Source organism: Electrophorus electricus, chromosome 10 (assembly GCF_041902795.1).
Source record: "Electrophorus electricus isolate QZ-2024a chromosome 10, ASM4190279v1, whole genome shotgun sequence".
NCBI lineage: Eukaryota > Metazoa > Chordata > Actinopteri > Gymnotiformes > Gymnotidae > Electrophorus > Electrophorus electricus.
The window spans coordinates 29,649,294-29,666,293 of record NC_137506.1 but is presented as its reverse complement, the minus strand read 5'-3'; the positions used below and the strand labels follow the sequence as shown (position 1 = coordinate 29,666,293).

Here is a 17,000-nt window from a genome sequence, read left to right as displayed (position 1 = left end):
TGGCAAGATGACACCAAATGAACTTTCATAAATGTAATGATTATTTAGAATTGTCCTCACACTTTTTATATTATATCATAGTTTATATTATAATTATAGTATATTAGATTATCCTTAAATAAATGAATATTAATTGTAATAAACGTAAAGATAATTTATAATTATGTAACACAAAGTATAAAGAAATGATGGCACATCAACGGTCTTCCTGAAATCATCTTACCTTTTAAGATGATGAAAACCGGCAAAATGAAGCTTCTCTTGCTTCATTCAGTTCCTCGGTATAACAAAGGGGTGCAGAACGTTTGCATGCAACAAAAAAAAAGTTAAGAAAGAAAGAAAGAAAGAAAGAAAAACACTTATTTCCGTTGCTCACTGGAGACCTTTCTCTTTCAGTTCATCTACGATGAGAAGATAATGTGGTAAGCGGCAGCCACGTGGCAAAAGCAGCGTGATCCTCGTTTGTCTGGTCTGGTTTGGTGGCGGAATCGTAACCTGTTCTCTGCCCCTGCAGGTGGGAGAGTCTCATACTGATGCTCATGTATGTGGGCTACATCGTAATTATGAAGTGAGTGCAGTACAGACTTTCAGCCCTTTTTTATCTAATCACACTGGCAGTGCAAACATATTGCCACCATACAGAATATAGTATACAAGCCACAAAGTGTCAACATTAATGAACCTTTATTAATTTATTGCGGCCCAGTATATGGATGTAGAGCAGTGCAAACATATGAATGAATGTAGTGGGCTCAACGAAAATAATTTTTAACGGCTTCAGTCGGAGTTTTGTTTGTTTCAGGTTTAACTCCAACTTGCAAAGCTACTTCTCCGGGAAGGATAAGGGTGTTGCCAACGGTAACGCGGTACTCGGCGAGCTAGAGGATGGTAATGAAAACTATGAGCAGTTTTGGGACGATGATCCTTCGTGCCCGTTACTCGGCGAAGGTAAGGGTAACTAGACAGGCTTCTCCCCTGCGCCGGAACCCTCAGCTCACGCCTACGTTTCTGCTCTGCTCTACTCAACAAAAACAGCCGCTTCGCAGCGATTTCTCTCAGCACTAACCCCTGTCTGCCGTCCATGTCCTGCTCGCTCGGGGAGCTTGCGCTTCACACGCTGACCTTGGCCGACGCCGGTGGCGCGCGACCCACTGCTCGCGTGCTAGCCAGCCGCTGTGCGCCCGCTGCTCCCGTCTCGCGGCGTGGCTCTCTTGTGTGCCAGAGCGCAGTTCCAAGCCACGCACTTCCCAGTAGCCCCGCACCGAAGCCTGTCTGTTTAGCCTTACTAAACTCACCTTGGCCTCTGCCTTCCACCACCGATGAGTTGTGTGCGTGCGTGTGTGTGTATGTGGGGGGGTGGGGGGGGGGGGGGGTTATATCATGCCCTCCAGCCTCTTTTCACTGCTTCAGTTTGGTGTGACTCGGAAAGAGTGGTCCCACCCGGAGCTGGATAAACTGACCACCCTTTTCCAGGATAATTAGCAGACTTTAGTCTTTAGCATGGCCCAAGGAGCTCAAACTGACCAGTTTTGGTAAATTAGCTTAGTAGTATAGAAGGAAGCTTGTAGAAGCAGATGTAGCTATGATTGTGTATGGATCACAGATGTTTAACCCAATACCTAATACAGATGTTTAACCCAATAACAAATTCTTGTCATTATATTCCACAGAGTAAGTGTGAATGCTAAGAACATGAATAAACAAGCACATTGGTCTGCACGGACCATCTTAGAACCATTTTCAGTGGAAATCCTTTCGTTTTCGGCCTATAGTTCTGTTTTGTTTACAACTATGAAACGCGGGCGCATGGCCGTTGTGCCGGTGTACACCTGCATCCATTGACTCCCTCTCCATGTGTGCTCCCAGTAAAGCCCAATAAGCTGTATTCCCGTGGGTCTGTGGTGATGGTGGATGAGATGATTCACTACAGCCCTCCGACATACCGCTTCCCCGAGGCCAGCCTGAGGCTCATGATGACCAGCCACTTCGGGCCCAAGACACGTCTGCGCATGGCCAGCCGCCTCATCATCCACGAGGTGGGCGCCAGCCAGAAGGCCTCTCCCGCTAACCCGAGCTCTTCACCACCGAGGGCAGGCTGTGCCACACTCACCCAGCAGGTCTTCTGGCAACAAGGACGAAGAGAATTAACTAGTTACTATAATTATCCACACACAGCCGTCGAAAGAATGGAATTTAAGGTTGATTCAGAGGTGGCACCATAGGTGATGAAGTAGAGGGTGAAAGGAAAGATTTTTCCATACGGTAGAGCATGGGATTGGACATCAGCCCTCAGGCACACAGTACTGTTGAAAGCCTACAGGTTGCCACGGTTGTTTCAGTTATATGCGCTGTTGTTTGCGGTGTGGCCCTATATTAAGTGTCTGGGCCAATGCAGCAGTCAGTATCCCAGAACTTGGGCTCTGGGATAACTGATTAACCATAGAAGTAGACTAGGTGTGCGGGTTCTGTCATCACTCTGATAAACCTCAGTAAGTAGATTAGGTACATGGGATCTCTGATCACTAATTTAACTATATAACAATCTCCAAAAGAAATGAGTCTGCAGTAATGTGACATGCAGTCTCAAAAAAAGTGTGAATCAGGCAAAAGTGTAAATTGTCTGAACTACCCATGAAAACAAGCAGTAATAATTTATATATCAGCCTCACTGTGCATTACTCAAAAGTAAATATGAAAAAGAAATATTCAAAAATAAAAAGTCAACACTGGAAATTAATTTTTAACACATTTTGAGAACTTCTCAGAAAAGGTTATATAACAAAGTACAATACTGGATTATTTGATATAAACATATGTTCCATTAAAATTTAAAAGCAACAAAGAAAGAAAAATATTTCAATTAAGATAAATGTCCTGATATATTTATGTGATATTTTTCTACACTAAAAGAACAAAAACTAACATCAGGCTGTTAGCTAGTTGCAGAGTAACTATTTCCAAGAGAGCAGAGTTTTTGAAGCTGCTGTTTTGTTCCCGTGCCTGTCTGAGTGTATAGCAGCAGAGGTTGATGCAGGCGTGCGGCGGAGCGGACGCTACACTGGCGGCAGATGGGAGGCCTGATACTACCGAGAATGGCAGTGTGCCAGAAATCAAGCTGACTGGAGATGAGGAGAATGAGCTCTCATCCCCCTTCATCATGCCTGGTGAGAGGGCCTTACACACACACACACACACACACACACACACACACACACACACACACACACTGCAAACCACAGAGTTGCCACAGCTTTAAATTGATACCTTGAAATTCATTCATGGTTCGGTTGCTATCACACCACTAATAACTAATCAAATCTAATTAGCTTTTGAATGTTTTGATTTTGTATTCCTCCATATAATTGGCTGGGACGTTCCAAGCACTTGCACTGCTGAGTGGTACAGCAATGGGAAACAGAAAATCCCTAAAGAAAACCATCCCGGCGCTTATTGTTTCAAGATTATCGGCTTAATGTTTATTGACTTGACATTCATTGCCAGCAGGTTCCTGGCTGTGTTTTACAAACAAAGACATTTCATATAAACCAAACACTCTTGCACGGTCACAGCAGTCACCCAATGTTTAAATGCATCTTTATGAAATGTTTTCTGTGCGAGTGAATCTGTGGGTTCAAACATTTACTGTTTATTGTGAACCACACGCCATGCAGCACGGTGACAGAGGTCCCATACTATCTTAACGTATCTGCAGGGGGCACAGTGGACAGAGTGAAGTTTGTGATCTCGTGGCCTATCCTGCTATTGCTGTACTTTACTGTGCCCAACTGTGGCAAGCCACGCTGGGAAAACTGCTTCATGCTGTCCTTCTTCCTGTCCTCTATGTGGATAGCCGTCTACTCTTACTTCATGGTGTGGATGGTGAGTACAGGCCTGAGCACTTTGTGTTAGTTTCTGGTTTTAGCTTTATGTGTTACTCTGTTCAGCACTCTACATATTCTCTCTCTCTCTCTCTCTCTCTCTCTCTCTCTCTCTCTCTCTCTCTCTCTCTCTATATATATATATATATATATATATATATATATATATATATATATATAAAATAATATTATTATTATTTTCTTTTTTTAATTAAAAGTGTCTTTGTCATCATGTGCAGGTTACAATCATTGGATACACACTGGGAATCCCTGATATTATAATGGGTATCACTTTTCTAGCAGCTGGCACCAGTGTTCCTGACTGCATAGCTAGTCTCATAGTAGCTCGACAAGGTACTAGTTTTATGCCTTTTGTTTTATTCTCCAATGATTCCTGAGCTGATTTTGAGTATTTATAATTTGCGTGTGTGTGTGTGTGTGTGTATCTGTAGGCCTGGGGGACATGGCTGTCTCCAACACAATCGGAAGTAACGTCTTTGACATCCTGGTCGGTCTCGGCGTTCCCTGGAGCATCCAGACAATGGCTGTGGACTACGGTTCTGTGGTACCTGCCATTCGGTCTCGCCGTTGCCTACATGCACGCACCGTTGGCGAGGACAGCTGAATGGAGGCACTGCTGTGCTCCCGGTGCAGGAGCTAAATGATGTAAACCCTGTCTCTCTGCTCTTCTCCCAGGTAAAAATCAACAGCAGGGGGCTGGTGTATTCCGTGGTGTTACTCCTGGGCTCGGTGGCCGTAACCGTAAGTCAGAAGAACGTGGAAAAAAAAAGCGCACCGTGAATATGTGGGTGCCACGTGCTCCTTCTCCAGTTCACACGCTCTGCTCTGCCGTAGCTCCTGGGGATCCACGTGAACAGGTGGAGGCTCGACTTCAAGCTGGGCATGTACGTGTTCACGCTGTACGCCGTCTTCCTCTGCTTCTCCATCATGATCGAGTACAACGTCTTCACCTTCATCAACCTACCCATGTGCCAGGAGAACCTCTAGGTTCCCCGGCACGTAACCGAACCGCTTCCTGTATCAGACCCTACAGCGTGCATGCAGTTTCAGACAGGATTATTTGTCAGTTTTAGACTGTTTTCTTTCACTGCAGAAGGCTGTCGTCTCCCACAGCAGGTTCCCTCCACTGTGGAAGAATAGGTATGACCTGCATTTTCTATAAGCCTCTGGGCTACCAAGGAATCAGGCCTCCCTCTTTAGCAGCACTTCCTTTGACTGGGCAGCCCTCAAGAGGTGAATCCAGGACAACCATGAGCACACTCACAAATCAGCATGGCGTGTATATTTGGTTCCTAAGACTGGGGCTGCTCACCAGAGCAATATGAATGCATCATCTTCTACAGATTGTCTGGTTTTGTATTCCTTGGAGAGTGAATATGAGAAGAAAAAGAACACGTTGCACTTTAGACGTAGGGTGAACCCTAGGTTACACCATGATTGCGATGGGGAATGATGCCAGCTCTTTCCTATTGTGGTGCAATAAGAAGCAATAAGGACAGAGGCAGGTTGATGACAATAAAGGATTCTCTTTGCTCTAATGTCCGAAGGCATATGAGATACACTGCAGTGTTACTTCACTGACGGCCTACAGCAGCACGTATAAAAAGCAATGCTGATCTTGCCTACTGTGATTACCCCAAGCATATGTTCCACCTGTTTTCCCCCTGCTCAGAGGGAACAGACATCAGGAGAGCTCTTCACTGCCCCCCTGTGGTATGGAAGGTGAGGCCAGTAACCGTGGCTGACTTCCTGATTTTACATCAGCCACAAACGGATTCTTGGTTTAACCAACAGCGACACACTTGTTGTTTATGTGTAAATGTGACATCAGAGGCCCTCATATGAACTAAAACTTCTTTTCAGGTGTGGGGGAGGGGGAGTAGATACACATCCGTGACTCAAATGCTTTTTTTTGGGGGGGGGGGGGGCGTTCACGCCATCTCCGTTTTCTGTTAGCAAGGCAGAAGACCACCATCAAACTCCACATAAATGGCAGCTACCACTCCACCATCCACCAACATTACAAGGCTCAGGGGTTCTTAACCCAAGCGCAGGGTCTTTGTGTCTGCATCACATGTGCAATCGTTGGGTGTTGCTGTTAAGTACTATGAGGTACCGTGTACGTGGAAACGGTGCTGGTTATATAGTTAAACAGGGGCCCTTGTTTTCCTGAATACTGTTTAAACTGCATGCAAATATCAGCCATCCATTCCTTGGTGGTATTAGTACTACAAGGAATGGGGACATCTTTTGTTGTAGCCATGTGCTGTGTAGAATGGTGGTGTTGTATGTTTTTGTTTTTAGGTTGATTTTGGTGGGGCGGGGGGTGACTCTGTGGTAGTTGGTGTGTGTTCAAATAGTCGATGATCTATGAATCAAACATGGTTAAGTTGGTTTCAGACGTTTAAAGGCCAAATGAACGTCACTGAAGGCTTGCACTCATCTTGGTTTTCTGTTATCACAAGGAATCAAAAAGATTCAATTTAGCATTGAGTGGCCTGTTTGAATTTTCAGATTTCTATAACAGAATGTATTGGTATAGATACATACCAATATTTCTGTCAAATGTTATCCTATTATGGTGTTTTACATTACTGAGCCAAGAATCGTTTAATTTGATAGTAATCGTGTTATTAATATAAAAGAGTTATTTCAATCAATGCGAAATATCGATAGGCTATTTATGTTATCTACTTTTCTGTCAATCAATCCTGTGCCATGTCTGTCATTGTAATGTTTATTATTCTTATATTTGAATTGAAAGATTAGTATTTTTGACTGACTGAGTGACCAGATTATTGTTTTATTCCTTTCAGGAAAATGGGACATTTGAGCTGGCAGTGTTGCCAGTTGTATAGCACACTGACATGAATAGTCTCAAATGTACAGAAAACCCACTATATACCTCTTAAGAATAGACACTTTAAGTTGAAGGAAGATGCTTTAAAATTGACTGTGCTCTGTGTTCATGTTTGATGGCGAGATGGTGAGAGAACTTCTCACACCTGGACTCATTTTTTTCTGTGTTGATTTCTCTCTCTCTCTCTCTCTCTCTCTCTCTCTCTCTCACACACACACACACACACACACACACACACACACACACAGTGACTCTGAGTAGGAAGAATAGGACTGTATGGGATCTATCTTCCAGTCTACTGACAGTGATGAGTCCTGAAGAACTTCAGTGTGATGTTGCTGTTTAACTTGAATGTACTGTCTTGCTATCGATGGATGTATACAACCAGTGCGTTTTACTGTAAAGCAATAACCAAGAAATATGTACATTGATACTTCATTAATAAGACAGCTGTATGGATCAATTAAATTCTAGAGTTTATTGACATTTTATGGGCTGCAGTGTGTTACCGCCACCGTGTGTTTGATCATGGTAGTGTAGCCTCAGCCATTTTGTTTCAGCTATTTTTTAAACTTATGAGATGTTTTCATCGTAAGTATTTGATTAATCGTCTGCGCTACAGAGTACAAATAAATAGGCCACGACTGTAGATTACCTAACATCCAAGCATTTACTATATGGTGGCTGCGTAGTCTTTGGTGAAGAGGAACGCGTGGGGCATTCGCTATGCTGCCCGGATCTTGTGGTAAACTAACCCACACACTTCATCTCGACGCTTTACTCGACATTTACGGCGTTTGCACTTACAGACGGACGCGCCTCTACAAAGCCGCTCTCCGGCGACGGTCTCCCGCTTTCACTGAGTTTTATAGGTGAAATAATAAACGCGACATTGATTTCTCCTCAAGGACGCTAGCTAGGCTAAATAAGCAAGTGTGAGCTGTTAATCCAGGTCCCGCTGCTCGGATAAATCGGAACTGGCGATGGGGCTCCGCTATATAAGGCGTTTAGTTTGAGATGTTTTTAGTTTGAAGCTGTTTTGTTTCGGGAGTTGGTGTAGTTACTTAGCCAGCCAGCTAGCTAGCTAGCTTCTCTGAAGCACAACTTTCACCTGTCTAGGTGGGCTCACTAGTCCAGTGACATGTTTAAAACTTATCCAACAGTCAGCGATTATGCCCCCCGGTTCCCCGATTACAGCTAGATAAAGATTCACCAGTGGTTAAGGTACTTGACTAGTAATCAGAAGGTTGTTGGTTCAAGCCCTACCGCTCCCAAATTGCCACCGTTGGGCCCCTGAGCAAGGGGCTTAACCCTCCATTGCTCAAGTTGTACTCAGTCACAATTGTAAGTGTTTTTGGATAAAAGCGTCAGCTAAATACCATAAAGGTAAGTTAAGCAGTACTGAAGCTCTCTGTCATATACACCAATGTGTGATGATACGATAACTAATCATATACACCAAATTAAAGATATTCCAATCTGGACTCGACTGTGGTGCAAACTGGTGGATTTGTCATGGAGACGTTTGCGGGAAAGATTTTACTGTGGATACCCTGTTGGGTTTTGATTTCGTTTAACTTTATCATCTTGGTTCATAAGTGGTTACTTAGTAATGGATTTAATATATAAATAATAAATATTACAACAACATTCATTAAAAGGAGCATAAAGTCTAGATGCAGAGTGCTCTGATGAACAGTTTAATCTAAATTTTGTGTTGTGATATAAGGTGTCGTTATGAAGAGGTTTCTCCTCCGTGCCACTAAAGTAACGGCAGGTCTGAAGTATTCCAGCGGCTTTAGAGCAAATACGGAGCCAGGTATGAGATTTATTTTTTTAATGCAGCATTATAGTGGTGAGAAAACATTAAAATCCCACCGTAATTGACATATTTTTGTCTAAGATCAAAGTTCCTAACTGTTTGCCTGGTCTTGGGTCAACCTTCATCCACCCTGAATCAAAAATAACTAAAGCAGTATAATTGGCCTATTTGGTGATTGAGTTATTTCCAGGTATACTGTTGAAGTACATAAAGGTTTCTTAGTAAAATAAAAAAGATAAAAAGATGTATTTTCATTTATCTGTACTATAACCACATTTTGAGGTATCAGCTGATATCTACATCTGTATTCGAGTTTAATTTGAGCTGAGCCTTTGCGCACAGGAATTGTACCAAAAAGGTGTAATTATGAGGTATAGTGCTATTAATGATAAAGATGTATTTATGTGAGAATGAATATTCTTGGAAGTGTTTAAAACATACAGATGTCTTTGGAACTCTTATTTCTGATATTCATAAAATTACCTTAAAATGCCATCTATCCCAATACCTTTGAACCGATAACAGGTGTAACATCATTTCCAGAGAAAGTGAAAAAACAGCTTCCATTATTAATCTTAATATGTAAGTGGAATTTACCTCTAGCAGTCAGATTCAAACCTGTCACTTGTTAACTAAAGGACATAAGAACTGGCGCCCACATACATGGCCATTAACCTTAAGGAAACATTAACCTGGAGCACACTTAAATTAGCTCGGCTAGCTGGAGTGTTTTTGCATTAAACATGTCGCTGTCTAGTCTGAGCCCGAGTGCTCTTCGCCACATCATCCGGGAGCAAAGGCAGGTTATTGGGAACACTTCTGGCATTGCAGCAGGTAGGAAGCAGATATGCTTCCAATTTCTATCAGAAAATGGTACAGTTAGTTTCCCCAGTGTGTATCTGTAGTATTCCAGTTTTTTTTTTTTTTTTTCTGCGACTTTGCTTTAGATCAACAGCTTTATCAGTTTGTACCAAGTAGAACAAATTCTGTGCCAAACAACATTCCAGTTCTAAGTCTCCTGTCTGCTCTTTGACAGGATATCTACAAGCTAACGTAGTGATTCTGCACAAGGACCTGGCGGATGAATTTGAGGCGTTCTGCCGTGCCAATCCCAGTCCCCTCCCTCTGCTGTACAGGAGCGAGCCTGGAGAATGGGGCTGCCCCCCCCTCTCTGCACAAGCAGACATCAGGTACCGTCAGCCCAATGAGCATTATAACTAAACCATATGCACGTAACCATACTTAACCATAAGTCACCCTTAATCCTTCCTGGTACTAATGACAAAAATGCTGGAATTTATTTGGTTTTGTTGGGGGTTTTTTTTGTTGTTGTTGTTGTTGTTTTTGGTTTTCCTGTAATTGGTTACTTGTTCAGATTGTAGTGTGTCCAAATCTTTCAACAACAAAAACTGCTGACTCATCACTATAGACGTCTTATGTCAATCATTAATCTTTTTTTCAGCAAGCAGAACATCAAGGCCATTTATATGGGGATGTATCTGACAAAAGATTGACAGGTTGTGAGATAATTGGTGCAAAAGTATAGATCTGTCTGAGAGTTGTTAAGAAGAAAATGTTCTAGCCTCTGAAAAAAATAGTTGTTAAATAGTTATATTGGGAAAATTTTATTCATATGTTTTCAGTGATAAACCAGTAATGTATAGCATACAGAAAATCACTTAGTATAATGTTAGTGATGTTTAATGAAATAAACATAAATGAAGTCATCTGTGTTCTGTTTGGTCTCAGAGAAGACTGTGCGCAGTACTGCGTGTTTGAGAAGGGGGCACTGGTGAAAAAGGTGGCCAGTCTGGTCCCCTACACCTCTCAGCTGCAGGACATGGTGACATTCTACCTGGGCTGCAGCTTTAGCTTCGAGCGAGCCCTCAAGCAGGCCGGCGTGCCCGTACGCAATGCCGAGCAGGGCCGCAACGTCAGCATGTTTCGGGTGAGACGCCGTCGCTCTGCCTGCTGGACGCGTCATGCTCCGCATTTTCTGTTTACTCTTCTCTACCGCCTGGATCAGCTCATGATGAACACCTGTTTAGACTGAGGTGTTTGTGAGAACCCAGCACATAGATCTAACCCTGCCCTCAACATTAGACACACGAGCTGGTGATGGTAGCCTCTTATCCTTCAGCAATCATTGCTCTCCCTTCAGACGTCAGTGCAGTGTGTCCGGGCAGGGCCATTTCGCTGCCCCATGGTTGTGTCCATGCGTCCGGTCCCGCGGGACAAGCTGGATGTGGCGGCCCAGTGCACGCACCGTTTCCCACTTGCCCACGGAGGTCCTGTCCACATAGGCCACCCAGGTGCAGCCTCAGACACAACTCCCACGCACATGATAACACCGTCTCCATTCAAGACGGTTCAGGTTAGGATGTGAAACTGTTTACTTGATTTTACTCAAAATGTGTACTGAAAGCAATTTAATTCAGATTTGTGTTTGAATTCGGGTAAGTACAGAACGCACAAAAACGTAGTAAAACCAAAGGAAATGAGACGAGGCTGTGGTATCTCAATGTCGCAGTAAATGCAACTGATTCTACCCATCCAGGCATACTGGGGATTCCAGAGCTTTGGCGGCCAGACTACGGGGACGCGGTGGAGGCAAGCCCCGAGGATGTGCCCATGTTCTGGGCCTGTGGGGTCACTGGAGCAGAGGCTGTCCAGAGCACAAGTAAGAGCACAAAAAAACAAGAGTTTCTACAATGAAACCTGAAGTAACTTTATAAAGTGGACCACAACGACAAGGTGTCAGTGAGCTTGCAGTGGTTAGGGTATGTATTGATTACATCATTTCCTGTATTTGTGTTTTTTATGAGAATGAGCATAAATGAAAATGTTATTTAAAATAAAAGTTCAGTTTCCTGGCTTAGTTGGTCTAGCAGGTGCATTAAACACTGTAGATGATATAGTTTTCTTTGTTTATTTTTAACGTGTCTCTCCAGAGCTTGCTCTCGCCTTCACCCACTCTCCCGGGTGTATGTTTCTCACTGACCGAGAGGAGGTCACTGCTGCTTCACAGACGTCTGAGTCAGGAAGCTGTCCTTTGACCTTCTGTATTTCCCAGAATCCCCTGCACTACAGTATAGCCAGTAAGACTGCGGTTCAGCAAGTCCGAGAGCTTGAGCAGCTTATTCAAGAAGACCCAGGTGGGCCACAAGCCAACGGAAACTCATCTTACACCTTATCCATTATAATGATGCTCCTAAAACTTCAGATAATGTTGGAACCTGTGTGTGTGTGTGTGTGTGTGTGTGTGTGTGTGTGTGTGTGTGTGTGTGTGTTACTACAACTGCATGCAGGCCAGAGGGGGATCCAAGCCCTGTTTGTGCCGGATGAGCTGCTGAGGGCCTGTCTGTCCCTGTCGCATGCCTCCTCTGTGCTCATCACCACAGGCTTCCCCACGCACTACATGCACGACCCTCCAGAAGAGACGGACGGGCCCCCTGGAGCCGTCGCCATGGCCGCTATGCTCCAGGCCCTCGGCAAGCACGTGGTCATAGTGGCTGACCAGCGTGCCATGGAGCTCAACATGCGCATTATACAGGATGCTGTGGATAAAGGTGACTCGCTTACTCTCAGTCGAGAATGAGCATAAATGAAAATGTTATTTAAAATAAAAGTTCAGTTTCCTGGCTTAGTTGAACTAGCAGGTGCATTATACACTGTAGATGATATAGTTTTCTTTGTTCTCTTGCGCTCGCGCTCTCTCTCTCCCTCACACCATACCAGTGAGGAGAGGCCGTTTATCTGGCTACGAGGCTATTCAAATGACATTACAACGTCTGAAAACTATTCTTCACTAGATCCAAGAGACACTGTAATGTAATTTGAAGATCTACTGTATATCTTGGTGGGTGTGTGTGTGTGTGTGTGTGTGTGTGTGTGTGTGTGTGTGTTTGCAGGTGTGATAAAAAGTGCAGTGCCAGTGATGAGCTTTCAGGGCAGCAGTCCAGATTCAGCGCTGCGCTTCCTTTGTCATGATGGAGATCCTTCCAAGCCAAGGTCCCGTGGCACAAAGCCCAGACCTGATTCATATATTTGTCGTAATGCGTTCTTGTCTGTATTTCCTTTAGACGTGCTCAAAAAACCCACCTACTGTTGGTCTGACCTATTCAAGCACTGTGCACCATATAGATTTGACCACTTGGTGGCAGTAGAGCGCAGTGGAAGGGCTTGTGATGGCAACTACTACAACATGAGAGGAGTGAACATCAAACACTTGGTGGACCCTATAGATGATCTGTTCACCACAGCCAGCACTGTTCCAGGCATCACCACGACGGGTGAGAATAACTACCTCTGTCTAACTTGCTGCTGAGCTTCCCCACTAATCGGAGGATATCTTTAGGCGAGATAACGATTTTATCTGGTGTGCAGTGATGTTTAGTGTGCTTAACTTTGACTGGATCATGGTTTATTGAGTTCTCTGTAATAACACGATGTTTTCTTCGTTTAATCCCCAATTAATGAGCTAGAAAAGCTCAGAGGAATTAAATAATGGCATATGGATTCATCGTGTGTTCTGTTCTGATTGTTTACCTGGCAACAGGTCAAAGTAAGAAACCCAGTAAAGCTTCACATGACCAAATGCAAGTCATTTTTCATCAAAAGAACGATGAACTATTACACCATTTGATACTTATGGAAGCCATTTGGTTTTATATGCGTGGCTACAGTACCTTTTCATAACTGGGTTTATTTGGTCATGTTGCTCATTCGTCGAAGGTTCCTTGTGCTGGACGCTTAACCTCTCTGTGTTGCTCATGTGTGAATGTGTTGGCCAAGTTATGCATGAAACACCACAGACTGAGCTCAGCTCCCACATGTGTCGCACATGGTGACATATCGAGAGAACGACCTACTCTGGCAAATCTGCACACTCAGCACAGACCCGTTTCTTGGCTTAATTTCCTCTGTTTGGCACCGGGCAAGATGCATTAACAGCAGAACTGATTGATGTATCAGTGGATTTGTTCGGTCAAATTGTTTGAGCAGTACCGGAAGGTAATGTCGAAGCCTGAACGGCAAAACCAAATAAACATCGATTACTTCATGTTTTCAGCATGTTTTCAGTTTTCAAGCGTCATGATGAATGATTGTGTGTGTGTGTGTGTGTGTGTGAATGCTTTTGTACGTAAGACAGTACGTCTGGAGTATGTGGTCCTTGTGATTTCTCCATGTCTAATGGGTCTCGTTTGCAACCGCACAGAAATGTCAGTAATCCTACTTGTAATCCCCAGTTGTCTCCAGGAGATCTTCTCCAGAGAATGAAATGGTACAATCTGTCTTTGTCATGGCAGTGTGATTATGGGACATTGCTGTTCTCTCTCTCTCTGTGTGTGTGTGTGTGTGTGCGTGTGTGTGTGCGTGTGTGTGTGCGTGTGTGTGTGTGTGTGTGTGTGTGTGTGTGTGTGTGTGTGTGTGTGTGTGTGTGTGTGTAGGCATTGGAGATGGAGGCAACGAGTTGGGCATGGGGAAGGTAAAGGGGGCGGTGAAGGCGCTCATGCCTAAGGGAAGTCTCATCGCCTGCGACGTGGCTGCAGATTTTGCCATCGCTGCAGGTGTGTCGATGTAGGACATCTATCAGCAGACTGCAAAAAAAAAGGGGAAGAAAAAACAAAACAAAACAAACCTTCTCACATTTCCATTTCGGTAGAAGATTAATCAAAATTGGTCGTGATTGTCAAATAGAATGATAGTTGAGATCATCGGCTGTCAGGAGTGAGCCTGAGCGCAAGACCAAGAGTGAACTCTTTCTCTCTCTCTCTCTCTCACACCTAAGGGCAGTTTCATTGCCTCTTATGTGGCTGAAATTTGTACTGTGTGTGTGTACACTCCAAGACCATGTTTTTATGACCTCACCAAATCTTTGCACCAGCAGAATAGATTATTCCCTGGGAATCAGTAAATATTCTGGGGGCTGTAATCATTTTATCAAACTTCACATCAGCAATACCAGAAAAGATCCAGACACAACATCAATATCAGAACAGAAGGCTCTAGACACAGACCTATGCATCACGGTTCTAAAATTCTCTAGTTTGGCTTAACATCTGTCAGCTCACCCTAGCCCAGACAGGACAGAGGAGAAGCAGAGTTTTGCCTGCCTCTGAGGAAGGCAGCACAAGCCTGTGCTTCCGTGAGTCATCTTCTGCTGTTTGAACTCAAGCACCACAGGAACTTGGTTTCTCTTTTAGCCACACTGGTGCAAATTTAATTCAGTGCACACTAAAAATGTAAATCATGTAGACCTGTGCTCAACTCAACTGGGCTTAATAACCCAAGAGTCGCACTCACACTTCACATTGTACAGTCACGCGAGAGCCTGAATGCAGTGTTGATGCCACATGTGTTCAGATTACATCTCTATTGGACGTCCAGTGGAACCTCGACTCTGTTTTCACAGGGGTGTCTAATTGGGGCGGTTATGCTGTGGCCTGTTCATTGTACCTTCTGAACCGGTGTGATGTCCATCGGCGCTATGTCCAGAAAGGCCTGGGTGTGTTGCCAGCAGCCAGGGAACACAGCCTCTGGGCAGCCAGCCTGCCGTCTGTACCTAAGGTATGACGAACACCTGCCACCCAGTCATACAAGAAGAGGCGTGCTTCGCGTGTAAAACCAGATGTAAGAAGCAAGGTTCACCTCGGAAACCCCCAGCTCCCACCCTCTGTAAACCTGCTCCATGCCTGAATGCTTCCACTATGTGCCCATGGTGTGATTTTGTGAGTAAGTGTGCGTGCATGAGAGGACCATGTGCGGTAGTGTTAGGAGCCTCTTGCTCTCCTATCTGTATGCTCAGTGAAAGGCTTTGAGGATAAACCGTTTTTAACACTTATGGTTGATGGCGGATCACTTCAAAACCCATTCCAAGCAGGTATATAATTACGTTAGCCACAGGAGCTCCACTGTCAAGTCCTACCTCATTAACCCCACGTCCACATGGGGCTCGGTTCTTCACCGCTGTCCTTCCCAGCTGCGGATCTCTTTGCGGTGGCAGTCACGGCTTAACTCTGTAATCTTTCTTTCCTGTGTTTAATGTTTCCAAACCTCTTTGCCTCAGAATAAAACACCACTGATGATAGAATTACCACATGGGTCAGTATGCGAGGACTCCAAAAACCTGTTCAAACAGTGGATTTAGGAGCTTTGGTAGTCACTGTGGTACTACCAGCCCCACGCACCTTCTAACAGGTGTTTCTTTTTCTGTAAGCCCAGGAGGAGGAAATGCTACGCATTCTGGTGAAGCACGGTGTCCGCAGCGGTAAAACTGCGAACCTTGGGCTGGAGGTGGACGGCCTGACCTTTCATCCCACGCACTCTGCTATGGTACAGCGCTTACGAGACCTTTCCTTGGAAGAAAGAACAGTGACTAAAGCTCTGCGGTGCACATCATAACATCAGCTGGCCCTCGAAGCGAGACGGCGGCCCCATGTCGCAAACTGTCTCAGACACGCTCTCTCCTCCTTCATGATTAAGCTAACACATCTCACTTCCTCTTGAGCCACGGCAAAGGCTGCTGCACAGTGCTCATCCTGTCTTGGTTTGCCACAGACACTGCAAGCAGTCGCATTGCAGCAAATGAAATCATAATATGACCTCAAAGGGCGCAGTAAGATTTGGATCAGTGTAAATTATGGTGCCACCTTCAGCATAGATAAACCTCTGAAACTCATTCTGCTACTAAGTGAAGACAAGATCCTCCATACTCAGCATACTGAAGGCTCCCATGAGCGCAACATGTTCCCTAAAGCTGTTGACTAGGACTCTGGTCACCCACACGAACGGCAGAGAAAAGGTCTTGGAGAACCACAGGGGTTTGTGTCCACTCATAGACCTGTGACATAATTAATGAAGTTTCTTTCGTTCTCAAAGAGTTCCACAAAATTTAAATCAGAAACGGCCAACCAAAGACCTTCATTCTCAAAATAAATAAACAATCGTGTTTTTATTGGGCAGGCCTCTGTTACACCATTACACCTGAAAACACTAAATATTTCTCTGGGATATGAAGATAAAATAAATACTTCAATTACCAAAGCCCATGGCTTGAAAATATAAAAGCATACATTTAAGCAAGAATGTTTTGTCTTGGGTCTAATGCTTGTTTGGTATGTAAAACTGGTGTGTGTGTGTGTGTGTGTGTGTGTGTGTGTGTGTGTGTGTGTGTGCGTGCGTGCGTGTGTTAGTATTATTCGGGTTATATGCTCTGCACCAAAACGGCTGGTTTTAGACACATAAACAGTAAGCAGTTTAAAAGTATTTAAAGCATTGTTTAATTTCATTTAAGCATCAGTAATGTTTACCAGCAAAGCCTAAAGTACTATATTAGCATCTTATTATTAATGTTGCTGTGCTTACGGTCTTGTTCGTAATTGTAATCGCTGTGAATTAAAGTGTTAACATGGAATAA

The 17,000-nt window shown here is 44.2% G+C and overlaps 2 protein-coding genes across 6 annotated transcripts in view; both read left to right on the top strand.

The window, feature by feature from the left end:
• Positions 1-7,477, top strand: part of slc24a4a (solute carrier family 24 member 4a) — a 25,307-nt gene extending 17,830 nt beyond the window's left edge. For 2 of the 3 annotated variants that reach the window (XM_035533135.2, XM_081721025.1), the window contains 10 exons: positions 397-422; positions 515-568; positions 803-948; positions 1,867-2,036; positions 3,017-3,164; positions 3,713-3,879; positions 4,118-4,232; positions 4,331-4,443; positions 4,575-4,640; positions 4,734-7,477. In XM_035533135.2, the coding sequence (XP_035389028.2) occupies positions 397-422; positions 515-568; positions 803-948; positions 1,867-2,036; positions 3,017-3,164; positions 3,713-3,879; positions 4,118-4,232; positions 4,331-4,443; positions 4,575-4,640; positions 4,734-4,886 (1,158 nt within the window). In that variant the 3' untranslated portion in view covers positions 4,887-7,477. The remainder of the gene's footprint in view (positions 1-396; positions 423-514; positions 569-802; positions 949-1,866; positions 2,037-3,016; positions 3,165-3,712; positions 3,880-4,117; positions 4,233-4,330; positions 4,444-4,574; positions 4,641-4,733) is intronic. The other variant, XM_035533136.2, reaches the window with a different exon arrangement.
• On the top strand, positions 7,331-17,000 carry dglucy (D-glutamate cyclase). 3 transcript variants are annotated; one of them, XM_027004828.3, is made up of 13 exons: positions 7,331-7,504; positions 8,489-8,578; positions 9,618-9,771; positions 10,331-10,529; positions 10,743-10,893; positions 11,139-11,261; positions 11,533-11,736; positions 11,890-12,150; positions 12,493-12,592; positions 12,725-12,873; positions 14,032-14,151; positions 14,997-15,151; positions 15,806-17,000. In XM_027004828.3, the coding sequence occupies exons 1-13, from the start codon at positions 7,486-7,488 to the stop codon at positions 15,983-15,985; spliced, it is 1,905 nt and encodes a 634-aa protein (XP_026860629.3). In that variant the 5' UTR covers positions 7,331-7,485; the 3' UTR covers positions 15,986-17,000. The 3 variants fall into 3 exon arrangements, with proteins under 3 accessions (XP_026860629.3, XP_026860631.3, XP_026860630.3); XM_027004830.3 differs by lacking the exon at positions 7,331-7,504 and adding an exon at positions 7,617-8,145; XM_027004829.3 differs by lacking the exons at positions 7,331-7,504; positions 8,489-8,578 and adding an exon at positions 8,606-9,415.